The sequence below is a fragment of the Urocitellus parryii genome, chromosome 1 (genome assembly GCF_045843805.1).
Source record: "Urocitellus parryii isolate mUroPar1 chromosome 1, mUroPar1.hap1, whole genome shotgun sequence".
NCBI classification, from domain to species: domain Eukaryota; kingdom Metazoa; phylum Chordata; class Mammalia; order Rodentia; family Sciuridae; genus Urocitellus; species Urocitellus parryii.
The window spans coordinates 159,207,172-159,234,085 of record NC_135531.1 but is presented as its reverse complement, the minus strand read 5'-3'; the positions used below and the strand labels follow the sequence as shown (position 1 = coordinate 159,234,085).

Here is a 26,914-nt window from a genome sequence, read left to right as displayed (position 1 = left end):
CTTGGGGAAGGCCTCCCTCCAGGAGGAAGGGGCTGTGGTGTCTCAGGGGGTGAAAAGTGGGCAGCAGAGAAGTTAACCAGGAAGGGGAAAAAAAGCAAGAGGGAGGGAAAGAATCCTAACAAAGAAGTGGAGAACAATGACTAGAAAAGGGCGTTGGCTGTCTAAATTTGGCTCTTGGGCCTCCCTGGAAGCCCTCTTTGCATCTATTTTTTAAAGAGACTCATCCTTACAAAGCAGAGCTACATGCCTTCCATGAATAGCCTATAAAATTCTGGAGATAGTGGGGAATCCACTGTGCAGTCTACAAGAAAGGGCGTGCTGTGCGGGTCTGTATTGTTATTGGCTGGGCAGCCAGCTATTCAGCCCTCAGCTGGGCGGTGGGAAGCTATTTCCTGGACCTGTGGCATCTTTAAATAGAGTGAAGTTTCCCTCGATCCAAGCTGAGCTAAATTGTCTCCCCCCCACACCAACCTTTTTTTTTTTTTTTTTTTAACTGCTTCAAGTGCTGCCAAATCTTGGTTTCTTGTTGGAGCCTGTTGAGTGTGTTAACTGAGTTGCCTTTTTGGTATGAAGATAGTTTTCACCAACATGGCAACAGAAGAAGTCTGGAATTCTCCATGCTGCCTCCCCCCCAGATCTGTGAGCTAGTCGAAGGGAATAGATACAGCCACTGAGGACTGGGCGTCATCATCCTCCCTCCTGTCCTCTCCTTTCACATGCATCAAGAGACAGTTCTCATGCCCCCTTGACAGATGAGGAAACCAAGGTTCACAAAGTTGAGGTTCTGTGCCTGAGGTCACAGTCAGGAGCAGAGCAAATATGTCGATCCAGGTCTGTTGGGCTCCCAAATTGCTGTCCTATCAGATCACACAGCCTCCCAGATCCCAAATCCCCACACTTTCCCTGGGCAAAGTCCACTTGAAAACTGGGAAATCGGCCATGTCATTTGTGATCAGCCAGAAGTCCTTCATTCTCTGCTCCAGCAGATGCCTTCTTGCTACACTTTTTTTTGAAGGGTTTGCAGGTTTGGGGGCATCTTGCTAAGCTCTCAGCCACTCTTTAGGGGTCCCTTGCAGCGAGTCTGTGTTCCCACGTTTATTGGCTCAGATCTTGGTCTCCCAGCTTGCTGTGTGTGCTCTGCGCCTCGGTTTCCTCATCCATAAGATGGGGACGATGGTGCCCTCTTCCAGGGTAGCCACCCTGTGACTGGCAGGAATGGAGTTCCTTAGCTCCCTGCAGCCTGCCTGCCGCATGGTGGCCACGTCACTGTGCTTGGGAGCATGCCGAAGTCACACGGGGGAGGGGAGTCCACCAGGGACTTGTTTCTCTGCATGTGGTTTTAGTCACTGGTGTGATTCAAGGGGCCAGCTCCCTTCTGGCCAGCGTGTGGGGGCGACGTGGCTGAGCTGAAGCTGAGGCATCTGCAGGGATAGAGAGTTTGTTGCCATGAGAGCAAGGGGTTCAGACCTGGAGGGACTGGAGCACCACCACCCCGGTTCCTGAAGCCTGCCCCCATCCCCACCCTGGAAGGAGCCGGTGAGGGAACAGCTATTAGAAGGCTTGGACTTGGGCTCCCATTTAGTGTTCCCCAGCGTGAGCTGGGGGCTGGGCAGTCCTGGTCTCCACCACTTCCTGCTGTGTGACTTTGCATGGTCAGTTTGCCTCTCTGAGCCCTGGCTTTCATGATCTGCAGATTGTGAATACTGCTGGTTTCCTCTGGGACCAAGTTTCTCGACCTTAGCACTGCTGACCTTTGGTCCAGGTCATTTTTTGTTGTGGGGCTGTCCCTGGCATGAAGGGTGTTTAGCCGCAGCCCTGACCTTACCTCCACTCACCAGGCCCCACTTCTTCAAACTTCCACCCGCCCCATGCGGTCACGCTGGTATGAATTTCCACCACAGGAACCCCTGGGGGACACTCTACCTCCAAACCTCAGTAAGGAGCGTCTGTCAACAGAATATGCAGAGCAGTTTCAGAGTGTCCAGTCGCCACACCCCCGGTCCCCCTTCCTGTCCCCCCATTTGCAGCTACCTCAGCCACCATCTGCTCATCAGCAGTCACCTGGGAGGGCAGGTCGTGGTGCTGCAGATGTCATTAGAGAGCATGCCTGGAGCTCAGGTCTGGCCACAAGGGCTAGCCACCTGTTCTGCCCCAAGTGGCATCTTCCCCGTGTCAGGATGGCATCCTCTCCAGCCCCAGCCTGGCCTGCTGCACCTGTGGGCAGAGGCTGCCTCAGTGTGCCCAGGGCTACAGGCCAGGTGTGGGAAATGCAGGGGTTGACACTCCCGGGGGGCCTCTGAGACCCCAGCAGTGAGGCTGAATTGACGACAGTTTTGTTTGAGGAGGGCTCCCCTGGAGCTGTGGCCTGCTGCTTCTCTGCCCACACCTGCCCTGCCTGCCCCAGAGCCCCAGGGTCTGAGAATGAATGGGAAGGGGGCATCTGAGTGTGGCATCCTCTGGAGACCCCGATTGTGCCCTTCCAGCTCAGGGAGGAGGAGGACTGTGGGACTGGGTTGTCTGGGTTACCGGTCTCCGGCACTGGCAGGTACCTGGGGGCATTTGGTTCAGCGGAGTCTGGTCTGCGGGGCCAGGAGAGGCTGCCTGCTCTGCACGGGAGCCTTCAGGTCACAGGGAGCAGGACGGGTCATCCTCCTTCAGCTATCAGCTGAAGTGTACCCACTGCTGTGGCCAGGCACCGATGAAGCTGCCTCTGTGCTCGGTGGTCACCATGGCCCTTTAAACTGGGTGTGTTTTATTATATGAATCCAGTGCTTCAAATACATAGAACAGAGACCAAAGTCAACACAGGTCAATAGCCTTCACTCCTCCTCTTGGCCAGAGCGCGACGTTTCCCATGTACGCTGCAGATCCGTTTTACTTTTTAATAAATAAATCATTAAACTGGACATGGTGGTGCACATCTGTAATCCCAGCTACTCAGGAGGCTGAGGCCAGAGGATTGCAAGTTCAAGGCCAGTGTCAGCAACTTAGTGAGGCCCTAAGCAGTTCAGCAAGGCCCTGGATGAAAATAAGAAATATAAAGGGCTGGGGCTGGGGCTCAGTGGTTAAACGCTCCTGGGTTCAATCCTCAGTACCCCAAAATATACACAGGTAGAGACCAACAGACAGGATCTTTCTTAACAGCTTTATTGAGGTCTCATTTATCTGCCACAAGAAGAACTCACTGATCTTTTTCGTGGGTTTCTAGAGCTCAGTAGCCATCACCACAATCTGGACATTCCCATCACCAGCCTCCCCAGGTGCCTCTTGCCCCTGCAGGAGCCCCTCCGCCCAGCTTGCGACAGTGTCTTTGCCTCCGACCTGCCGCCACCTCAGATTGTCCCGAAAGTTTCAAACCATGAGAGAGCAGCTGGCTTTGAGAGCTGTGTTGGCCTCGCTGTCCTCGGCTGCCGCTGGAAAACGAGGCTCCAGAGCTGTCCCCTCCTCTGCCCCTGTGCCCTAGCAGCCAGCCTGGGGCTTCCTCGAGCCTGTTCAGGGACCTGCTGGGGCCTGGGCTCTATGTGTGACCGTGTCTGCTTCACCCTGAGCCATCAGATGTCTCAGGTCACACAGTCTGCTCCGTCCTCACACCTGCATCAGTCATGTCAGTCCTCTTCTGTGAATTGCCCCATGTCACCCTTCTCCCCTTTGCCAGTGTGGTTTGTTACTTTCTTCTCTAGTTTTGAAGGATCTATTTATATATCAGGATTCTAATCTTTCAGGTAGTTTCATTAGGGTTCTTTCTTTCCCCTAAGGAACTGGGGGCTCAGAGAGATAGAGGCACATGCCTGAGGTCACACAGCACGGAGTGGCTGCAAGGGAACTGAGCTGGATGCCTTTGTGTTGGTGGAGACAGAGCAGCCCTGCCATCCCACCACCCAGCCAAGTGACCGTGGGTGGCTCACTTTTGCTACTTGGCCCCAGTTCTCCCTTATGTGAGATGTCAGAGCCACCCTGGGCCCTTCCCTGATCCCCCAGTACCTCCAGCCTAGAGAGACGCAGTGAGCGTCACCACCAGCCTCAGTCACCCTCACCCGGGAGCTCTGGGTGAGTGGTGGCCTGGGGCGCCAGGTGGGCCCGGCCTGTGAAAGCTCCCTCCTTGGTTAACCAGGCTCTGGGAGGCTGCAATCACCGTGCCACACAGTGGCCTCCCAGGCAGATCTGCGTGTTCGGCTTTCCCGTCCCTGTCCCCGTCCCTGTCCCCGCCCTGCGGAGGCCCCTGGCTGGTTGGCTCAGAGGTCTGGAGCCAGCTGTGGCTCTGCTGCCCAGAGTCCCTGTGTGTTTCCAGCCCCCCCCCCCTTTCCCTGGCACCCCGTGGTGGAAACCCGGGGGCCGCGGCAGACACAGGAAAGAACTTAGATGTTGGAGGCGGCACACTGGGGAGTTCTGCGAGACCATGGCCCCAACCTGGTGTCCATGTCTGGAAACCAGGCGCAGCCAGTGTCCTCGCAGCTGCTGGTCAAGGGCCCAAGGGTGCCCACGCTCAGTCTGCCCCTGTGGGCTGGAGGCCAGTGGGCAGGTTTGTCCCTGGAAAGGCCTGCATCCCCCTCCAGTATGCCTGGGTGTCTGTAAGTGGGTGGTGGCCCCTGCCTGCAGGTAGGGTGGTCAGCAGGTCCAGCTCATGACATGGATCCAAGCCTGGTGGCTCCTGCAGTGAGTGGTGGCCATGAATGCACTGTTAATGGTACTGACAGCCACAACCTGAGCCATGTTCCTCCCTGCCTGCTGCCCCAGGCTGGGCACCAAGCTGTAGCTGGACAGACCGTGAGCAAGGCTCAGCCCTGGGCACTTATATCTTGGGGCCCTTGGGTGTGACGTTTAAATGGCTGCTGCCTGTCACAGAGGCAGGGTGTGCCTCCCGAGAGGCCAGTCGAGGCAGGCAGAGGCGGGCGGAGGGCCCTAATTGGCGCTGGCCTTCCAGGATGCCCGCGGGCCTGACAGCTGTGCTCCACGTCCTGATCCCCCTACGGCCCTCTAGTCCCCTCCCCTGTCCACAGTGTCACCTCTCCTACACGCTGGCTTCCTGCAGGTGTCCCAAGGCCAAAGGTTGTGGAGCTGCCACATCCTCAAATTATTTGGGATGTCAGTTGAGTTCAGACTTTGGATCCGGGCCTCAGGTGAGCAGCTCAGGGTCCAGCTCCGCCGTGCCACCTTCCACCCTTGGCCTGTCTGTGCCTTGGTGTCCTTGGTGAGATGGGGATGGCAACAGCTCTAATCCCGTCGGGCTATTGTGGCATTGGGGGCGACTGTCTCAGGAGCACCGCCGCCCGTCACCCACCGTGGGGGTTGGTAACTCCTTAAACCCCATCAGAAGAGAGCCAGCTGAGGGAGGTGGCCGTCTTCCCATGCCAGAGTGCCACCAAGGTGGCCCAGACGCCTTCCCTCTCTGTCTCTGGAACAGTGCACGCAGCAGCTGGCGAGAGCGGCGTGTGGCTGAGTCCCACCTGGTGGCCGAGGAGGCTGGGAACCGGGGTCTTGGCCCAGGAAGAGAGCTCACAAAATGGACGCTCTTGCTGTTTTTTGCTCGTCTGTGCTTTTTTCTATTTTCCAAACATTCTGCAGTGGGCACACCGTCCTGTTTTTAGTAAAAATAAGAAAATAGGAATGCTCGTGTCAAACAGAAGCAGTGCAAGCCGTGCGCCCCCAGCCCACATCCTGCTGCCCGCCCCCCTGCAGGCTGCCCGTTTGGCTGGCCAGTCCTCCCAGGCCACCCGCTCTGCTCCCCCAGCCCCGCCTGAGGGAGGGCTCAGGATGTGGCTTCCCTGTCTGGAGCTGAAGAAGCAGAAAGTGGCGAGTGTCAGTCCCCAGGGGTGGCAGGCGCCCTCCTTACCATGCACCTCGCCGGGCCCCTGCCCCTCAGCTGAGTCCTGCAGCCTGGCCTGGCTGCACCCTGAGGTCACAGGAGCACTGGAAAGACCCTGCAAGTTAGGGTATGTCCCACACCCGTCCCCTGGGCTTTGCACTCAGCCACTGTCACCATGAGGGGTGCCTGCAGGAGCAAGAGGACGAGGCTTCCCCTAGAGGATGAGCTCCCTTTAGGGGACTTCTTCCCCTAGAGGACAAGGCTCCCTTCGGGGACTTCTCCCTGCCACGTGTGCCCTGGTTGCAGGTGACAGGTTCCCTCCTCTGGAAGCTGCTGTAGGGAGAACGACTCTGTGCTCCCGTCCTCTGGAGACGGGGCCAGCTGTGGGTCTCTGCAGCCTCTCTGTCCCCAGGGTCCAGTGGGAGCTGAGGGGCCCGGGGAGGCCTGCTCAGAGGCCGTGGCTCTGGCTGGGAAGTGGGCTCAGCCTTGTTCCAGGAGCTGGCCCTGAGTCTCCTCGAGGAAGTGGGTGGCACATTGGGAGATTCAGGAGCTTCTGTGCAGAATGCCTGGGGACACGCGCTGCTGGTCAGCTGTCCCTGGAGTTTCCCAGCCTGGGTTCATGCCCCAAAGCCATGTGGAGCTGGCATCCCTTGCCCCCTGGGTGTGTCATGGGAACCGTCTGATAGGAGAGACCCAAAGGCGTGGAGCCTGCAGCAGGGGCACCGGGCGCAGGGGTGGCTGTCCCCTTGGGACTCTTCCTTGGAACCTGCAGACTCCCTCGTGGCCGCAGTGGGGTTCTTCTGCCCCACCTCCAGGCTGCAGGGCACTCTCCCCCGTCACGCCCACGTGCCTGGGTTCCTGGCCTGTGGCCTCCTTCCAGTGATGGCCGGAGGCGGGTGGGGCTCTGGGTCTGCCACTCCATCTCCAGCCACCGGAAGGTCCAGGGTGCCAGATTAGCAGATGGAAACCCAGGGCACCCAGCACAACTTGAATTTCAGATAAACACACAGAATCTGGGACACGTTTATGCTAAATGCCGTTTGGCTGCTTCATCATGTCTCTGAAATTCAGATTTTCCTGGGCATCCCGGGCTCCACACTGTGCTCCCAGAACCACCACCAAGAAAACTCCCTGCACCGTACGGTCGCAGTCCTTTCTTGAGAATGTGGGGCACAAACACACGGCGCTCTGGGCCAGGCGTTGCACAGCTCGGGTGCTGGGTAGGTGATGGCCAGGAGACCCCCAGGTGGGACCTGGGATGAGCCTCACATCTGTGGCCTTGGCTTCTGGGGAGACTTGGGGACAGCAGCATCTTGAAGGCTGATCTCAAGCATGGGAGGGGTGTTATCGAGGGACAAGGGCAGCGCAATGGCAGGCACAGAGGGCAGGAGGGCAGGACAGGAGAGGCTGGAGAGAAGGTGAGGCTTGGTGATGGGAGGCCGCAGGGGGGCCTGGGCTCCTGGCTGGCCGAGAACCCCAGGGGACGGAGGCAGGGCCGCCCTGGCCCAGGGCTCAGGAGTAGAGGCAGGTGCTGAATGGGAGGCCCTGGAGGAGCCTGTGCCCAGGTCTCCCCAGCTTGATGGGCGGGGCCCTGCGCAGACCTGAGCAGGGACTCGCAGCCCCTGGAGCAAGTCCAGCCCCAGGACTGCGTGTGGACTGTGCAGCTGATCAGGGAGAGAGGGAGGCCACGAGGTGGGGGTTAAAGAGCTCCAGACCTGTCTGTTCTCCATGTTTAATAATAGTGTCCCCAGTTGGAGGGTGTTCTTCCGTGCCCGAGGGTCTTCTTGCTTTATGTGGCTGCACCTCTGAGAGGCAAGAGCCAGTGTGCAGGTTCTGGATCCAGTGACAGAAGCCACCGATGTGCAGGGAGATGAGGCTGACAGAGGCAGTGGAGAGCTGGGTACCCAGCCGTGGAAAAACCACGGGCAACTGGAGCTCCCGGAGTGGGCGTGAGGCTGCCCAGAGGCCACCTTTGGGCCAGCCACTGGGTCCAGTTCCAGGAAGAGAGATTCTGATTGGCCCAGCCAGGCCAGACTCTCCAGTGGGTGGGTGTCATGATTGACAGCTTCACTGACGTTGGTAGTAAGGGACATAGAGTTGGGGGTCTGCCACTGGGAGGAGGGGGCCTGGGGAGGTGGAGACAGTGCGCGCTCTGTGGTTGCTGTGAGAAGCCCATCTCACAAATGTGGAAACTGAAGCCGAGAAGGGAGCCCAGTTTTCCGGGGATCACGCTGGCCCTGTGCCCGTCACTGTCTGAAGAGGGCACAGCCCTCTGGCCACCCCCACTGCACACCCTGGGGTTGCCTGATGCTCAGGAGGATGGGAGCTGCCCTGCAGACTCAGCAGAGCCGAGCTGTGGCCCTCCCACTGGGCCCTGGAGCGGGACCCACCAGGGGCATCACCGTTTCCGCCTCCCGGGCCAAGGTGTGAATCAGCAGCCTAGGCTTGGGGCCGCCCTTGGCTTCCGGACAGTTCCACAGATGTGGTTTATTGTCAGCACTTTGGCCCGGGGCCCGAGAGACTGAGGTGACCAGGCTCCATCCTGTCCTCAGAGGGTGGCCCTCTGTTCAGCAGGCCTTGGCCCAACAGGGCCTGCAGCTGGCTGTGGGCAGGGAGGGCCAGAGGCTGGGCTGCCTGCCCACTGCTGGGGTGTCCTCGGTGTCAACCGGAGACCCGTGGTTGGGGTCGGGAAGGCCGGCCTGCAGAGCGTTCTCAGCATGGCCCTTGAACCTGGAAGGGGGAGGCTTGATCTGAATTCTCACCAAGCTCCAGCTGAAACTTGGCTTGCCTTCTGTTATTAACGAAGACTACAGCCCATGGTGACAGTAGTGACGCGTGGGACTTTGCCACCTGAAGAAATCACAGGTGCTCCTTGGATCCTCAGAGGTCATTTGTACATCACGCTGCTACTAGTTACGGTGTCCTGTGACCCCCCCCCCCACTGGATTTTTTGTGACTTTATTGTTTTAACATCGTCCTGGTTTTGTTTTTGAGACATTTTAATGACTGTGGTTCTGTTAAATTCATTTCATTGGAAGTCCTGTGCGTTTCACTCATTTGAAATTATTCTGAGGCTATATCAGATTTCCACAGGGGTCCTTGGCTCCCCAAAAGCTGACAGGCCCCTGCGAAGAGGTTTCAGAGGTTGGGCTTGGACGCCCCACGGCGTGCCTCTGGCCTGGCTCTGCCGGCTCCTGGCTGTGCAGCCTTGAGTGAGTGGTTTGCCTCTCTGTGCTTTTCTGTAAGTTGAGGGCAAGAGGAACTGTGAACTGGCCCTGGAGAGGGCTGAGCCCCGACCTGGCTTGGGACAGAGAAGCGTTGACAGACGGTGGCCTGTTGTCGTCATTCTTGTCATCATCTGACTAAGGATGCCTGCTTAGCCAGCGGCCACAAAGGACCCGACGCAGGCGGTGTGGAGCACGCTGAGAAGGACCCTCGGTGAGCTGTCCAGAGGTGCCCCCCGGACTTGAAGGGGCTCTCCTCACAGGTGGGCGTGTCTGGAGTCGCGGGTGGTGATGGAGACAGTGTTCCAGGTGGACGTCTGTCGTGGAGGCCTGAGCGGGCACTGAGGACCCCTGATGGTGGTGTCTGGAGCGTCCCTGAGAGGCCGCTTGGCCACCCCTGACTGCAGGCAGAGCAAAGATCTCGGAAAAAGCCGCCCACCCGCTGCTGCCCTCTGCACACACCTCCATGGCCGTGAGTCCTGGGCAGGACAGGGCACAGTGACTGCAGACATGGCGTCCGCAGGGCAGAGTTGTAAGTCGCCTGGAGACGGTTAAAGCAGCAGGGCCGCGTGTGCAGGCGTCTGTCATTTGTAGAAGGGCCTGGGCGCCCAGGGTTGGGGTGTCTCGGGGACAGGGTGGAGGGGCTCCTGGAGCCAGCCTCAGGGGCAAGGAGGAACGACCACAGGCCACCTCAGCTGTGAAAATGTCTCTGTGCCTGAGAAGGTCTGCGAGGGAGCCCCTAGCACCCGGGCTAGAAATGAGGCGTGGAGGACCTCGGTCCCCACAGACCGCTCGCTACGGCCGGGCTGGACAGGTCCCCAGACCTCCTGGGCCTTCTCCGTTCCCTGTGGTACAGAACAGCGATGCAGGATTGGAGGGTGCTGAGATGGGGTGCATCGAGCTCCTCCTAGACCCTCAAATGCTGGAGAGCACATTAAATTCTACGTCTGTTTATCCCTGTCCAAGCCTTCTCCGGGGAGGAGTGGACAGTGTGAAATGACATCAGAGTCCACTAGGGCCCTCCCTGGGTGGAGGGATGATTCTCTGCCTGGTTGGGAGCTCAACAAGGTGCAACCCAGGGGCGGCCCGGGTGCCCACAGAATCTGACCTCAGGAACCACATACATTTCATGCAGAAAAAGGGGCTCCTTGTCTTTACAGAGTTGGCAACCCACATGGGCAGCTGCTTCCCTTTACCCAGTACTGGAGCCTGGTCAGTCGTAAGGAAGTGATTGTTAAATACGAATCCACGTTTTCTTTAATGGGAGGCACTAAGAGGACTCAGGCTCCGTGCTGTTGGCGGTAATCAGTTTTCCATTGCTACAACAAAATACCCGAGGTTTGGTAATTTACAAAGAAAAGAAGTTTGTTTAGCTCAGTTTTGGAGGCTAAAAAAGTACAAATAGCCTGGCGCCAGCTTTGGTAAGGTCCACCCGGCTGTATAATGTCCTGGTGGCTGGCACTATAATGTTGGGAGCAGCTTAGAGAGGGAGAGATCACCTGAGGAAGGAAGCCAGGAAGTGGGGAGGGGTCAGCTTACCCTTCTACAACTACTCACTCTTGTAGACCTGGCCAGGTCCCTCCTGAGGGCAAGGAGGACTCAGTCCCCCTGCAGCAACCCTACTCCTGACAGTCCAGCCTGGACCCTGCTCCCAACACGAGCCCTTAGGGCAGACTACATCCAAACCATAGCCCTGTGGCAGAGCACCTGTGCCAGGTGAGCAGAGGGGCTGAGGTGGGAGGAGTCCGCTGCCCACCGAAGGCCAGTCTGAGCCGAGGTGCTGGGCGCAGGGAGGGAGACGGCGAGGAGCAGGGTGCGAGGTTCCTCGCTCTGACCCTTCCCACCCCTGCCCCCTGGCTCCTCCCTGGGCCCCTGCTACCCGGGGGTCCTGCCAGCTCCTTTACCTCCTAGTGCCAGGCTCTGGAGTCTCCCCCCCTGGCTGGGGTGTGTGGCCTCTGTGCACCTGTGTCACCTGGGGGCCACAGCTGGCTCCGCAGAGGAGGGCGTGGGAGGAGGACAGCAGCCACCCTGTGCTGATACCTGCTGCACACGCCTGGCACTGTGCTGGGGCCCTGCACATCCAGAGTCCCCTGGTCTGGTCCTGGCTGCCACCCCGCCAGCTGGTCCCTTGTACAGCGGGAGTTGGGCTGGGTGGGACTTGCTTTCCTCACAGCTGGAAGTCCAGGGCAAGGTCATGGCCGGGGTCAGCACTGCCCCCCGTCCTGAGCAGCCAGGTTGGAAAGTGCAGCTGGGGCGCTGGCGTGGCTGGTGCTATGCAGCCCGGGCACTCGGGTCCCTGCTGCCCGCCCGCCCTGGCTGGCTGCTCCCACCACCGAGGCCCCTGCTGCTGGGTGGTGGTGGCTGTCTCTGAGGTTTCTCAGTTGATACGTGACGAGTGTCCATTCGTATGGGGTGCGCCCTGGGATGTTTCAGTACAGTGTGACCAGGTCGTGACCCGCACGCCGTCACCTCAGCGCTCATCATGGCTTTGTGTCAGGGACGTTCAGAACCCTTGAGTTGCGGTTTGACTCTGCAGCTGGTTGTCCACCGAGGTTGTCCTACTGTGTGGCCAGGACTAGGAGCTCGTCCTCCTGCCCAGCTGACCATCCCCCAGCCCTCCACGCCCCCACTGGTCCCCTATGTCCCACTCAGTGTCTCTGAGATGGCTGCTCAGCGTCCACACACAGGGGAGAGAGGCGCGGCCACCTTCTCTGCCCAACTCAGTTCACACCCAGGGCATCCCTGGTGCCGCCTTGCTGGGTGACAGGGTTCATCCTTACGGCTGGCCCACGGATGTTGTGAATGCTCTCTCATCCACTCATCCCTCGGTGGTCCTCCCAGCCCCACCTTGGCCTGCTGACTTCAGTTCCTCTGTATACCTGCCTGAGGTGCTGGCGCTGGGTTACACAGGGTGCTGCTCCTAGGTCGTGGTGCTGGGTCACATGGTGGTACTATTCCTAGGTCCTGGTGCTGGGTCACATGGTGGTGCTGTTCCTAGGTGGTGACTCTGGGTCACACAGCAGTGTTGTTCCTAGGTGCTGGTGCTGGGTCATACAGCAGTGCTGTTCCTAGGTGCTGGTGCTGGGTCACTTGGTGGTACTATTCCTAGGTGCTGGTGCAGGGTCACACGGCGGTGCTGTTCCTAGGTTTCTGGGGCTCCTCCCGGGCTCTCCATGGCGGCTGCACTCATCTGCGTCCCGCTGACGGCGCGTGGCAGCTCCCCTTTCTCTGGGCCTTGCCAGCATGTGCTATTTTTTGTCTTTTTCTTGATTCCCATTCTAACTGGAGCGAGATGCCGTTCCATTGTGGTTTTGAGGTCTGCTCTGCTGTCTGGGAGGAAACCAGTGCAGTTGCTGATGGTCCACGTGACCCTTTCTCGCCTGGTGCCCTCAGTTAGAAAGGGGCCTTCTGGACTCAGGCAAGCCTGAGTTCCAGATCTGGCACCCTCCCTAACCACTGTGTGACTTTGGGCAAGTGGACTGACCTCTCTGAACATCTGCTGGTAACATGGGGTGGAAAACAGGCTGCGCTCCGTAGGGTTTCCTAGAAGCAGAGCGCTGGGGATGCAGCCAGTGGTCACGAGGTGCTGGTCCCCAGCTGGGGAACAGCTCGTCCCTCCAGATACTGAGCAGTTGTCTCCTTGTGCAGAAAGCCTCTTCACAGGACCCTTCACCACACCCCCGCCCCGCAGAGGGCTGAGGGGCTGCGGCCTGTGACAGAATCCTGCTCTCTGTCCAGTGCCTACCACGTTCCAGGCTCATGCTGGGCCTTTGGGTGTGAACCAAGACCCCTCCTGGGCTTTTCCTCCCACGTCACCCAGCCCAAGTCCAATTCCTGGCCCTTTCACTTGCTGCTGTGTGGCCTCAGGCAAGCCAGGCGCCCTCTCTGAGTCTCCAGTAATACACCCTAAAGGAAGCACTTAGTGTCCTGCATAGTAAGACTGACACATGGACTCGTTTTGGTCCTTCCTGGTTGCCTGGAGCGGGCTCCTGGGCCATCTTGACCCATGCACCCTGGGTACGGGCTCCTGGGCCGTGGAGACCCGTGCACCCTGGGTACGGTCGGGGCTGTGGTCGCTGTGGCTACACAGGGGAGGCGGCCACCTGAGGTCTGGCCCGGCTCCTGCCCGCCTTGTTGGGCTCCTCCGAGGCTGGCACCCCCAGAATCTCAGCGAGGCCCGAGTGCCTGCCCTGGAGGCTTTCCTAGAAAGCCGGCCCGGGCGCCGCTGCCAGCACCTCTGCTTGCCATTGGAAGCTCCCGGTGCCGCCCGGGCCAGATGTGTGGAGAGGTGTGAGCTGGCCACGGCGCCCGGCTGCGGTGCTCGCCAGTGTGGCCACCCAGCAGTGTCTGAGTGCGGGCGCTCGGCCACCAGCCACTGTGGGCACAGACCTGTGCTCGAGGCCATGTCACGGAGTCCCAGGGTGACACTCCTGACTCCTTTTAACTCACCCTGCGTCACAAGGTGTGAGTCGCCCGCGGGGACAGTGGCTGGGTCAGGCAGAGCCCAGGTCTCATCTCCACAAAACCGATCCCTGATGGCCTGGAGCTTTCAGCGGGCAGTGTGCCCGGGCAGCTGTCAGGCCTGCGTCCTCGGTCCCCTGCCAGCCCTGCTGCTGTTCTCCCCGTTGCTCAGATGCGGGGAGCAAGGTCGGAGCCTGGGGGACTGTCCCTGCCGCGTCCAGCCACAGAGCCCCTCCGTGTCGGGGCTCCAGAGCGGGGCCTGTCAGGTTCCTGTCGATGGCCTTAGCAGCGAGGGCTGGTTTGGTTCTTGACCTTCCGAGCAGAGTGGCCCCGCTCCTGGTGTTGTGTTCCCTGACGCCAGGTTCCATGGGGACCGCTGTGGACAGTGCCAGCCGCAGGGGAACACCCGCCCTCCTGCCGCCCTGGGGTGGGACAGGCCTCCTGGAGGAGCGGGGCGGCTCCTGCATCTTCTCCGCTGCTCCGTCGCTGGCTCAGAGCAGCCCTGGAGGGACGGGGACTCCTCCAGGTCGGGCCAGGCCTGCCTTCCCCTGTGACCAGGCCAGCTCTGATGCTGGGCCCCTTGGCAGCTGAGCTCTGCATTCAGCCATTTCAGGAGTAGTGTCGCTGTCTAGGCAGAGAGCCCTTGAGCCAGGTCCCGTGACGGTGGACCCTGTGGCTCTGTTTGGGCTTTTGGCCTGTCTGCCTGTCTGTCTATCTGTTTGCCTGCCTGTCTGCCCGTCCCAGTCATTTCCCCTATCATGGTCAGGAGGCACCGAGGGGCAGGGGGTGAAGGAGGCAGACCTGGCCCTGTCCTGGGAGGGCACCAGCAGAGAGGTGGAAGCGGAGTGGCCATGGACCCTGGGCTGCACAAGACCCACACACAGGGGCCTCGCAGGCAGGAGGAGGGGACCCCTGACCAGCACAGAGAAGCGCAGGAGGGAGAGAAGGTGCCCACCAGAGGCAGGGAGCGTGCTGGGTCCAGGCAAGGGCAGCTGGCCCTGCTGAGCCCCCAGGCCCCACATGTTGCTCACTGTCCTCCTCGGCCATGGGCATCGCCCAGCCCATGGTAAGGAGCCGGTACGCAGTGGGTCTCCTGATGCATGTGCCACGTGGGCAAATGACGGGAGAGCGTGGCATGGGGAGCTCGCCCCTCTCCTGGCTGCTGTCCCCTGGCCTGTCCACTGCACCTGTGCACAGTGGACCAGCATCCCCAGCCCCGCCTGCCCCACCTTGCCATGTGCCACGTGGACCAAGAACCGCCGGACACAGCCCTGGCTCCCAGGGGCCTGCCTGATCCGAGCACCATACACTCGAGTCTGGGCCCCGATCCAAGCATTCACTTAATTGAAAAAAAAAAAAACTGGAAAAAGAGAGAACTGGGCAGCCGGCCATCCCAGCGGGTCACTTGCCGTCGCGCCTGAGCCTGGTGATTCCTGCCGCTGATGTGGGGCAGGAGAGCTGCAGCCTGGCTGGGGGTGGGGGTGTTCCAGGCCTGTGGACCGGGGTCTGACCTCGGGCGCCCACCCCCAGCTGCTCTGCTGGACAGGTGCCACAGGTCCTCACGTCACGTCCTCCTCCCCTGCCTGAGGCCTCCGCCTTCCTGCAGCTGGAGGGGCGCCGGGTGTGCAGGAAAGCCCCCAGCACAGACCAGCATACTGCGGGCAAGGCCACTGCACAGGGACATCGTAGCAACCCCCACCCCAGCCACCTCCCCAATCCCAGGTTCCTTCCCAGGAGGAAATTCAATGTGCTTCCATTTAAAAGAGGAATCCGCGATTCTCAGCACTTCCGGTGGCTGGGCTGCTGTGGGCTGTTGGGAATCAGACAAATTGCAGGGTGTTACAGCTCCAGCAGAGGTGGCAGTCTGACCTACACAGGCAGATGCTGGGCGGACCGTGGGGACCAGGCCTGGGCCCGGGAGGAGCTGCGCCTGCTTCCCGTTAGCCAGGGCCTTGCCCTCCTCCCTCCTGGGCTGCGGCCGCTGCTCCCCCTTCTCACTTGCTTCTCTCCCACTTGGGCCTGCACGTCCACCTCGGCCCGTGGCCAGGTCAGCGCACTGCTGCATTTTAGCAAGCTCTGCCCAGGACCTGCCAGCCCAGAAACAGCCAGGTGGGAGCTTCGAGGGTGGGGGTCCCAACCGCCTATAAAAGACGGTGTCTGATGCCGGGGTCTGTTGGCCCCGGACACCCCTGGATGTGTTCCCCAAGACTCTCCGCAGGAAATGGGTTCATCTGCATCTTTTTGCTTTTAGTTAACTTTTCTGATTGACAACTGTAAGGTGTGTGCCCAGGGAGAACAGTGTGCTGTTCAGTCCTGGGTGACGCCTGCGCCCATGGTGTAGGGTCACATTGGGTAATGAGCCTGGCCGTGGCCTTTAGCACTGGCCACTGCTTTGTGGTGAGAACCTTCAGAACCTCCTGGCTATCTTGAAATCTGCAGCCTCCCTCTGCTGTGCCCTACAACACCAGAGCAACTCCTCCCCGGGGGTTTTGGCACCTCTTGCCACCCTCCTGCCTTGCCCCAGCCTCTGGTGGCCCCAGCCTCCTGCCTGCCCGGCCTTTTCACCGAACATGGTGGCCATGGGTGCTGATGTTGAAGCTGCCAAGCAGGACGCCCTCAGGGGCCCAGGCCAGTGACCACCACGGACCTGTTCGGCCCACACAGAAGCCAGCCCCCTACTGCACTCAGAGACTGGGGTCCTCCTCCCTCCATCTGGAAAGGGCCATGTCTTGTCTCCAGAATGAACAGCAGTACCCGGAGGGAGGGCCACAAGCCGGCCCCTCCCAAGGGGTTTGACCTTCAGCTTCTGGTTTGACCTCCTTCCTAGTGGCTGAGAGGCTCGGAGGTCTCTGGCCTCAAATCCCTAACTATAAAAGAAAGAGCAGACATTCCCACGTTCCCGTCTCGCCTGAGGCAGGCAGGGCAGGCCTGTGGGCAGTGGAGCCCAGGCCCTGCCTTGGTCTCCATTAAATGGTCCCCTGGTGTCTGATGATGGCCTGCCGGCTGCACGGTCCACCTCTGCCATATGCAGAGGAGCTAAAAGCGGCTCTAAAAGTGCTGTGGAAACCAGGGTGGACACCCAGACTCCCGCCCACTTAGCCTGTGCGGGATTCTGGAGCTTCTCAGAGGCCAGCTGGCCTCAGTCAACTCCAGAGCTGTCCAGATTCAGTGTTCTCTAGGTGGGTCCTCGCATAGGAGGCCAGAGGGGCACGGGGAACTTGCAAGAAAATCCAGACACTTGCAAAAGTAGAAAGTGTCCGCAGCTGAGAGCCTAGCCCTAAGCAAGTCACTACGAGGGGTTGACCAGATCAGGAATGTGTGGGCGCACGGCCACTTAGCACCGGCCCCCCACAGCAGACACTGAGCCATGCCCGTGGTCCCCTTGACCCTGCAGGAGGCACCCCGCCCGCCTGTGCCCTCTCTTCAGGGTTCTATGCTGCCACCCAGATCATTCCCACCAGCTCTGTAGAGCCAGGGGGCTTCTGCCCGAGCAGAGGTGTCCATTGCACCGTGGCCACAGGCTCCAGGAAGAGGGCGGTGGCCAACAAGGCGGCGCATGCCTCCTGTGCTCTTGGTCCTGAGGCCACTGTCACAGGTCTTAGGGCTCCTTGGTTCCCTCCGCCTGACACAGCACTGTTCTTGAGCCTGACTCACTTTCGACTCGGCTGCTCTTGAAGGGAAGCTCTAGCCGTCCACCATAAATGGCAAAGCAGTGCCCCGGCTAGGCCGGAGGGAAGTGGCGTTCCAAGGCAGGAGACAGCCGCGTGCTGATCTCCTCCTGAGGAGCACGGCCGCCCAGGGATCCTCTCCCCCTTATGGAAGGAGCCAAGCGAGTGTAGGAGGCACTGTCCCCACCAAAATCAGACACTGCCAGTGCACCCCGAGTGGGATACCTGTCACGTGACTCCTCAGCAGCCTTCTAGTTGGCACCGTGGGGAGTTTCAGCCAGACCTAGACACTCTAGGAACCCACCGGACAGGTTTGCCCTCAGGGATTTTATCAGCAGGGCAGAAGCCCCTTCTCATGCTCCGAGTCCACATGGTGGAAACCTGTGAGGTCACTGTGCTCCAGGGCCAGGCTGTTTCGCATCATCCTGGCAGGGGCTGCCTGTCTGGGGGCCCTGGGCCTTTGCAAGAGCTGCAGCCACAGCGGGGATCTGGGTTAGTGGGTGGCAGGAGCGAGGCTGTCCGACCCCCTGGGGCTTTGGGGTTCTTGCTGAGGCCTCTTGCTGCCTTTGGCTTTGCCCAGGCCTGGCCCCTCCTGCCTCTCAGGGGATGCTCAGCTTGATTCTGGCTTCAGGCTTTACTCCTGGCAGAACTGAGCCTCTGACTGGCGCTTGGAAATGGAGCCCAAATTCCTGGTGCTCAGTGGGGCCTCGGTGCGCTGGCCTGGGGTTGGACCTGCCACGGGAGGTGAGGGTGAAGGACGGGGCGAGTCACAGAGCATTTCCCTTCAAGTCCCAGTGTGAGCAGAGATGCTGACCAACATTTCTTCCATTTCCGGAGCTTTACAAAAGCTCTCGTTCAGTCCTGATGGTGGCCTGTGGGTGGGAAGGACCAGCGTCCCACACGGGGGGCGTGAAGAGGCCGAGGTCTCACCCCAGCTCCATGAGCTCAGGGGCCTGCCTTCCTGCACCCCACCGTGTCCCCAGCCTGTGAATGTCCTCCTACCCCACCCTGGAGAGCCCTCTGCCCTCAGCTGAACCAGGCCCAGGGCCTGAGCCAGGGCCCAGTGAAGACACAGCTGGGGCTCCTGAGACATCGTCCCCAGACTGTTTCTTCTGGTCCTAGGAGGTGATGTTCTTTTCTCTGGTTAGAAATAGACTGTTCCTGACTTAGGACGGGTTGACTTGCCATTCGACTTTAAATCACACTAAAAATTCCAAATTTGGACCTTTTCCCAGGCTCGCTGTGCCGTCCAACACCCTCGTGACGCTAGGCGGTGCAGAGAGCCACGGCCCAGTCAGCCCCACAGTCATGAGGGGAATGACAAAGTCACGCAGTGTGTGTCACGAGCGATCATTATCGACTCCGTCGGAGGCGCAGTTAGATTCAATCAAGCCTATTTTATTAATGTCCATCACACTCCAGATACACATCTTAATTCTAAGTCCCAACTGAGTCTACACCCAAGGGGCCCAGACGCTCACCTGTGACATGTCTTAAGTCCAGGTCCCTGGAATACCAACCAGGCCAGGGGAGTCTCGGGGGGGGGGGGGACAAAAGTGGCAGAGGTCTCTCTGTCTGGTTCCCTGCCGCCCCCCGGAAGTCTGGGTTTTCAAGTCCGAGTTCACTTGTGCTTGCAGCTGATAACTGGGTGGGTTCTGGGGTGGACGCCCTGGGGTGGACTTGCACACCACTCCCTTAGGTCTGAGCTCTGCAGTCACATCCTTGTGTTGCTCGCAGCCTTTTACCCATCGAACACTGATTGGTCCCGTCACATTCCTGGTGCTCCTATCAGTGCGACGTCCGGCAAGGGGATGGGTTTGCTGGGCATGACCCCATTGTAGGTGGAGGAGCAGCTGTACCCGCCACAACTCTAGAAGTACATATGGCATCGAGGTCAGAGTCCTCGAGGTCCTGCGTAGCCTGCCGCCCTGCCATGAACCGCGGGCCTGCACATATATCCGGACACGGCACGGTTGGCGACCTGTGTGGAAAGACACGTATCTGCTTGGGTTCATTTATAGCCCCAAGTGAGCACTTGTGACACTCTCATGAGCGCCCACTGGCTCTAAACAAGTGTCCTCCTCCTGGTTCCTTCAGGGCCGTTGTCACCAGTGCACTCTAATGACACAGACTCGCGGGTGTCACGGCAGCCGTGGGAACATGCACATGGCTTACACCACAGCCCGGCCCTCCCCCAATCCCTGCCACTCTCAGATCATCTGTGTCCTCCTAGATTCGCACGTGAGGAGACACTTGCGACACTTTTCTTCCTGAGTCTGGCTCATTTGCTCAACATGGGGCTCTCTGGCTCCCCCACTTCCCTGCAGATGACTGGTCTTGTCTCCCGCATGCGCCTTCCCGGTTTTCTTTCCAGGCCTGGGGTTGACCCCAGGGCCCTCACATGCTGGGCAAGTGCTCTTCTCTCCACCAAGCTCCTCCGAAGCCCTGGTTAGAATTTCATCTGAGGCAGGGTCTTGCTAAGTTCCCCTGACTGGCCTTGAACCTGCAGTCCTTCCGCCTCAGCCACCGAGTAGCTGAGACTGCAGGTGTGACCCTGCCAGCTCCTCCTCCTCCTCCTCCTCTTTTTCCCTTGGTACCAGGGATCGAACCCAGGGTGCTCAAACACTGAGCTGCATCCCCTGCCCTTTTTATTTTTCATTTTGAGACAGGGCCTCACTGAGTTGCTGAGGCTGCTGTGAACTCATAATCCTCCTGCCTTAGCCTCCCGAGCCCCTGGGATCACAGCCAGGGCACCCAGCTCAGCTCATTCTTCTTTATGTCTGATAATGCTCTTCACACCTTTCCTTTATCCATGATGTGCTGATGGTGCCTTGGTTCATGCTGTAACCTGGCCATTGAGTTCGTTGTGAGGGATGTGGCTGTGCAGGTGTCTCAGGGGTGCCCTGGCTCAAATTCCCTGAAGCACACCCCCAGGCCGGTCTATCGGGATCAGGTTTGTTTGACAGTTTGACTCCCATGCTCCTTCCCTAGCGCTGTACTGGTTCACACCCACCAACAGTGTGGAAGGCTTCCCTTCCCCGCGTCCTCACAGTGTCGTGTGGTGGTTTTCTGTTTTGTTCTGTTTGTGGTGACTGCCAGCCGTTCTGACTGGAGTGAGTCAGAGCCTCGGTGCCGTTTTGATTTGTGTTTCCCAGATGGTGAAAGAGGTTGGGCATTTTTCATGTATTTGTTGGCCGTCCCTAGTTCCTCTTTGGGGAATCACCTGTTCAGTTCATTTGCCCGCTGATCGAATCGTCTGTGTTTTGGTTTTTAGTTTCCTGAGTTCTCCTCGTCTTCTGGACATTGAGCCTCTTCTGAGAGAGCTGAGCAGGGACGACCCCCTGCAGGCCGTCCCTCCACTCTGCTGATGGCCTCCTGGGCTGGCAGACGCTCCTCAGCTGGCCGGCCCCACTTGTCCATCTCAGTCCTTGCTGTTGTGTCCCGAGCTGTTGAGTCCTCGTCAGGAAGTCCTTGTCTGGCCCGTGTCCTGAAGTGCTTCCCTGTGTTCCCCAGCAGTTTCGGAGGTTCAGGTCTTAATCTCTAGGTCTTTGACTCCTCTGGAGAGATGGGACCTGGCTGGGTTCTGCCTAAGGAGCTGCAGCACTCTTGGCCGGGAGGCTCTTGCTCTAGCCTGTTTCTGGCACCTTGCCCCGAGTCGATGGCTGTGGCCGAGTGGGCCTGTCTCTTGTCTGTCCCGTAGGTCACGTGCCCGTTGCTCTATGGTGGGTTTTGCAGTCAGGCCCTGCGATGGCCATTGCCCTTTTTGCTCGGGATCAATTGCTTTAGCTACTCAGGGCCTTTGATCTTCCCCGTGAATTTCAGGATTACTTTTCTAGTTCTGTGAGTGGTGTCCTTGGTCCTTCAGTGGGGTTCTCACTGAATCCATAGGTTGCTTTCGGTAGCAAGGCCGTTTTTACAGCACCCTGCCAGCCCACCACGGGGTGGGTGGGGCTGCCGCCCTCCAGGTGGCTCTAGTTCCGTCTTCAGCTTTGTGATTCTCATAGTCGAGGTCTTCCACCTCCTTGGTCAGGGTTAGTCCTCGGTGTTTTTTTAAGTTCCTGATTTCTTTCTTAGGAAGTTCATTGTTGGTGTACAGAAAAGCCACTGGTTTCCCTGTGTTGATTTTGTGGTCTGCTATACTAATTTGCTAAATTTATCAGATCTATGATGCCATTATTTTTTGCACTTTTGGGCTTTTTGTTGGTGGTTTGCGATTTACGATGGCCCCTGCACAGTGCTCAGGTGCCGTCTGGGTTCCTGTTGGGCCCCATGTGTGTGTGAGAGAAGCCTGGTTCAGGCACGAGTCCTGGAGCCACGGCCGTGAGCTCAGAGTTTGAAGATGCACGGTGGGTATTAAATAGGGCTCCCTGCACAGAAACACACATGCAAAAAAAGCCGTGTAGGATCACATGATGCAAATAGCAGGCTGACTCGGAGGACCCCGACCCTGCATCTCTCCAGGGGTAACGATGGAGCGTCTGTCAATCAGTATTCTTGGTGACACTGTAGAAAGTGGGTGCTGGGAATCATGAGAGGTAGGGGTGTGAGTGTGTGTGTGTGCGTGCCTAGATGTTCGTGTACTTTGAGTTTAATTACATGCCGCTGTTCCTTGGTCTCTGTTGGGATTGGGTCCATGATCCTCGAAGCTATCAAAGTCCTCAATGCTCAGATGAAAGAATGTAGTATTTACACACAGTCTTTGTGCTTTGACCCACCTCCACAGGGCTTGTGGTCTCTAAGGTCAGTGTCAATCCTGTGTCAGTTCTTGCCATCCTGTGTCATCGAGAGAGTAAGGACAGAATTTTCCTTCTTCAGAGGTGGACCCTGCGTCCACACAGGGCCAGCCGTGATGCATTTGAGGTGGAGAGTCTGTTGTGTCCCTGGTGAACTTTCCCCATAGGTCAGAATTGTCTTAGTTGCACAAAAGCCCTCAATGCCCCAAAAGGGGAATGAGGCAGAAAGCCCAGGCCCTTGTCATGCGCCATAGAAGCCACAAGCAGTGTGGGTGACACACGATCCCCATCCTTGATTCTGTCAAGAGGAAGGGGAAGAAGCCGGTCTTGTCAACCCAGTTCACAGAGACACTGGGACAGAACAGGGACAGTGAAATGGCCGAGTCCTCACTGATGGGCAGGGCAGCGTGGCTCTACCCGTGGGGACTCTAAGGCGGCCAGGGGCCACCCCTGGGCTGCCACCCCCCACACTTGTCGCCACTTCATCCTTGGCACCAGTCTGACCCTGCAGTTGGTACCCTCAGTCCTTGCTGAGGGTACCCTCCTTCTGAGGGGGCAGCTGGGCTCGGGGAGGGCCAGGAGCCTCCAGCCCACCTCGGCAGGGCTGTCGTGGAGACTGGGTCTACCCTGGGCCTCAAGCTTCCCGGGTTCCCAGGACCAAGGACCCTGGCTCCCTTCGTTTTGTGGGTGGGTCATTGTCACAGGGCAGATTCTGGAATCCCAGGAGTCCAAGGTGGAGGGGCTGGCGTCTGGACACCCCTGGCGGGAGGACGAGGGCAGGAGAGTCGGAGAGCCACCAAACTCCGTCTTAAGACGCCTGGTGTTGACACTATCTGTCCCTCCCCGCAGGTCTACATCATCCGCGTCACGTGGTCCAGCGGCTCCACCGAGGCCATTTACCGGCGCTACAGCAAATTCTTCGACCTGCAGGTGAGGACTCGGGTCCTGCTGGGCTGCAGGTGGGCAGGGGTTCCTTGGCCACTGTGCACTGTGGCTGGAGGGTCTGGACTCTCTACTTCTTAGACTTAGACATGCGTCACTTCCCCCGCCGGCACCGTGCCTCATGCTGTGTGCTCTGAGGGGCAGCGCTGTGGGCTGTTGCAGGAGGACCGGGGCCTCCCCGTGTGGCTCTGCAGCGCCATCTTGAACTGGGTTTTGAATGCCAATTCATTTGCTGGTGAGCTCAGCTTGTTGGGTGCAGCTGGGCTCTTGGGGCCACTGGGCGGCTCTGAGTCCAGCCCCATCTCTGGCTCACCTCAGCCTCTCCCTCCACACTCAGCTCCTGAAATGCCCCGTGTTCCCTGACCTGCCCTCACCGGGCCTTGTACCTGCAGAGCCTCACCTGGAACATTCCCAGCCCCTCCTGAGCCACTGCTTGACTTGGGCAGCTCCTCACGGCACTCGTCCTCTGGAAAGCCTGTCTGACTCTCCCCAGCCAGCAAGAGCCACCTGCGCCCCACGGGCCTGCGGGCTTCTCTGTGTTGACTGCCTGTCTGGGGCCCAGTGTCCCCAGTGATGTTCCCCTCTAGGTGACAGCAGTCATGGGCAGAGGTACATCTGCCCTAGCCTGTCTCTATGATGTTCTACTCAATGCCCAGCTCACAGTGCCCAGCAGGCAGTGTTTGGTGGACGGATGGACGGATGAGTCAGTGGACCAACACCACGCGCACCTGTGGTCTCAGCGTCCCCCATCCCAGGAGGGCAGAGCAGTCCTGACCTCTGGGCCAGCAGCACCATCTCAGCCAGGAAGGCAGGCAACTAAGAGCAGGTGTGAGAAGCGCTGGCCCTCAGGTCGGGCTGGGACAGAGCTCTTCAGGAAGCCTCTGCCTCAGGGGTGAGGGCCTGGGGAGCTTGCCTGGCTTTCTGTCTGCTGCAGAGAGGTGAGGTCTTCCCTCCAGTGTGTCACTCAGCACACTTCTGTTCCTAGTGGCAGAACCAACTCAGATTTGCCAGAGTGAGCAGGAGGGCTTTAGGCTGGTGTAGCTGAATGACCTAGCAGCACGGGCCTCCTGGGCTTCAGGCACTGCTGCATCAGGAGCTCCCACAGCGTCCGCCTGCCTCTCCTTCCTTCCACATCCCCTGCCATGTAGGCCTCGTGCTCAGACCCCTGGGGCTGCGAAGTGGCTCCCGCAGCTGCAGCACACACTGAGTACGAGGGAGAAGTAAAGGTCACATCTCAGAGGCCCAGCAAGCGCGCCGTGTGTCCCAGGCTCATCTCCACCCAGTCAGCATGAGAGAGTGGTTGGACAGCCAGCTTCCCTGAGTCCCTGGAGTCCCAGGGTGTGGACTGAGACCTAGACAGAGGTGGCTCCAGACACAGCCATGATCAGAGGTTAGGTAGCTGGGCACCAGAGGACAGGCCCCGGCCCTGCCCCATCTTGTCCCTTCTCCTCGTGGGTCTCTGGCAGCTCGGGTGATGTTAATGGCAGACATCCTTGCTCCTGAGAATGTCACACAGACAGCTTTCAGAGCCCGTGTCCCACCGGGAGGGGAGGAAAGATGTGCTGCTGACGGGTTTCTCTGGCACCACTGGGCAATCCTGCCGCCTTCAGAAGACCCCCGATGTGAGGCATCCCACAAAGCAGTTGAGATGCCAGTTGCTTAGTGATTTAAGATGGAGTGAACTCGGTTTTGTTCAGCAGCGAGCAGCCAGACCAGACATTATGATTCTCTTCTGCTCTGCTGCAAGCGTCAGGTAAATAGAACAACAAAGAGGACCCGTGGTCGAGATGCTGGGGTGCCATCCAAAATGACGTGGCGGGACCAAACCCCAAGGCCAGAGGCCCGGGCCCAGGGTCAGCCCTGCACAGACGCGCCTTGCCCGGTGACGTGCCGGGGAGGGCTGAGCCAGGGTCTGACCGCAGCTCTTCCTCCTGACCCTGGCCCCTGGCTCCCCTCCAGCCCTGACTCAACTTTATTCCGACCAGAACTTGAAAGTTAGGTTTCTTCCCAGCTCAGCATAATTGGTGGCAGTTGGGGGTTTGCTGTCACATAAATGGCTGCCCAGCCCTCTGGCCCAACGCAGCACTGTCCTCCAGAGGCCGCGCCCAGCCGAGCCGGCTTTAAGGAGTCCCAGATGGGCAGCCGCGGCGGAGAGTCACGGGATTTCTGGGGTCCTCGTCACCCTGGGAACAGCCTTCCCCACCCAGAGGGAAGCAGACGAGGTCAGCCAGGGCCGCAGCTGTTCCTCATGATGGGCGGGAGGCAGCCCAGAGGGGCCTCGATGCCCCGTAGATGATTTCATGATTCCGCCGCCCTCCTCCCCTCTGGCCCCACGCCTTGGTGTTTCCAGAAGTAACTTGGCTCAGAGAGAGTGGGGAGGGCCGAGGCCTTGCCGAGGGGCAGCCTGGCCAGCATGTTGTAATGGAAAAGCAGAGGGTTCGGTCAGGAGGCCCGGGCCCAGCCGCCCACTAGCTGTGTGGCCTTGGGCACCCCCTTAACCCCTCTGTGCCTGATGGCAGCAGAAGCAGCTGGCGTTTCCAGAGCACTGGATGAGGGACCCATTCTGCTCGATATCTAGATGTAGCTACTCATTTAATCCTCGTGACAAACTTGTCACATTACACAGATGAGGATCTAAACAGCCTGGCACCATCACCAGCCCCTCTGTCTGCAACCCAGAAAGGTGCCCTCAGTTGACCAAGGTCACGCAGCTGGTGAGCGTCGGAACTACTCAGACTTGGGGCTGGATGGGTGACCCCAGAGTCCACCCTCTTGGCCACATTGGTCCCCACTGCTGCATCCCAAGGTTCTGATGAGTTAAAATTGACAGTTGTGTCCAGGAGAGGCCGAGACCAGACACAGCAGATAGCCAGGAGTCACCAGGGGCTAGGAGGGGGACAGGGAGACCCTGCTTACGGGACCTTGGGGGTAATGAATGTTCTAGATGCAGATGCCAGGCCTCATGTGTGGACATGTGGATATACTAAAGACCACTGCTCACTTCTAGAGGGTGACTTTAGGGTACGCAGCGTCCTCATTCTCTGTGCGGTGACAATGTACACACAGGCTCTCCCGCTCTCCCACCAGCGGTGTCTGCTGTTGGGACTGGCGGTGGGCGCTGTGGCTGCTGGGAGTTAGCTGCAGGCGGAGCGGGTGGTGGTGCAGGTTGTTAAGATCCTGGGCTTTGGAATGAGGACTAGGCTTTGATCCAGACCCTCCCTTCCTAGCTGCCGTGAGGTCCTGATTTAGTCAGAACCATCCCGGGGCAGATGACGGCAGCCCAGTTGAGGTGGGTTATTCAGACAGCACCTTCATTACCCAGTGGACTGAGAAATCCTGGGACCCTTGGCTTCAGGGGAGGACCAGCGTGTCTAGGAGGGCTTGTCTTCCTCCACTGTTGATTTTCTCGTGCCCAGGCCAGGAGGGACGGCATGGTGGCAGCCACAGCTCTGGGCTCTAGCTAACAGACCAGCACAGTGATGTCAGGGAACAGAGAAGCCCCTCCCCAGCAACTGGAGCAAATCTTATTGGCTCATCTTGGGTCACATGATCAGGTCATCAGGGTCAGCCAGGGACTGAAACAGAGTCAGCTCCCTGCCCTGCCGATGTGCCTAGACCCAAGGGTGGACATCAGGGATTCCCCAGTGGACATCAGGGAAATAGGCAGTAGGTGACAGAAAACCATAAATTGTCCTCTCTCCCTACAGGACGGGCAGAGTCTACTCTGCAGAGGGTGCTTCAGCCCAGACCATGAGTCTTTGCAAACAAGCCTTAGATGCGAGGACCACTTTGCCCTTTGCCATGTAAACTGTGACCTCTGTTGGTCAGAGGTCTGTTGTACCCCCAGGTCATGGCCATCAGTGAAGCCAGGGCCTCCCTCGCACAAGGCAGCTAAAAATTTGCTGACCTAGACCCTGGACTGGCACGGGGACCTGATGAGCTTCTACTTTCTGAAGCTCTCTGTGCAGTGGGGACGTATTACCCCAGTAGAGCCAGGTCAGGGTGCTCCCAGGGGACCTCTGACCACCTTCACCAGGTCAGGGTGCTCCCAGGGGACCTCTGACCACCTCACCAGGTCAGGGT

General features: G+C 59.1%; 1 protein-coding gene across 1 annotated transcript in view; it reads left to right on the top strand.

Moving 5' to 3' along the window:
• Positions 1-26,914, top strand: part of Sh3pxd2b (SH3 and PX domains 2B) — a 73,659-nt gene that overhangs the window by 860 nt on the left and 45,885 nt on the right. Inside the window, exon 2 of the mRNA XM_026401339.2 lies at positions 22,739-22,819. Within this exon, the coding sequence (XP_026257124.2) occupies positions 22,739-22,819 (81 nt within the window). The remainder of the gene's footprint in view (positions 1-22,738; positions 22,820-26,914) is intronic.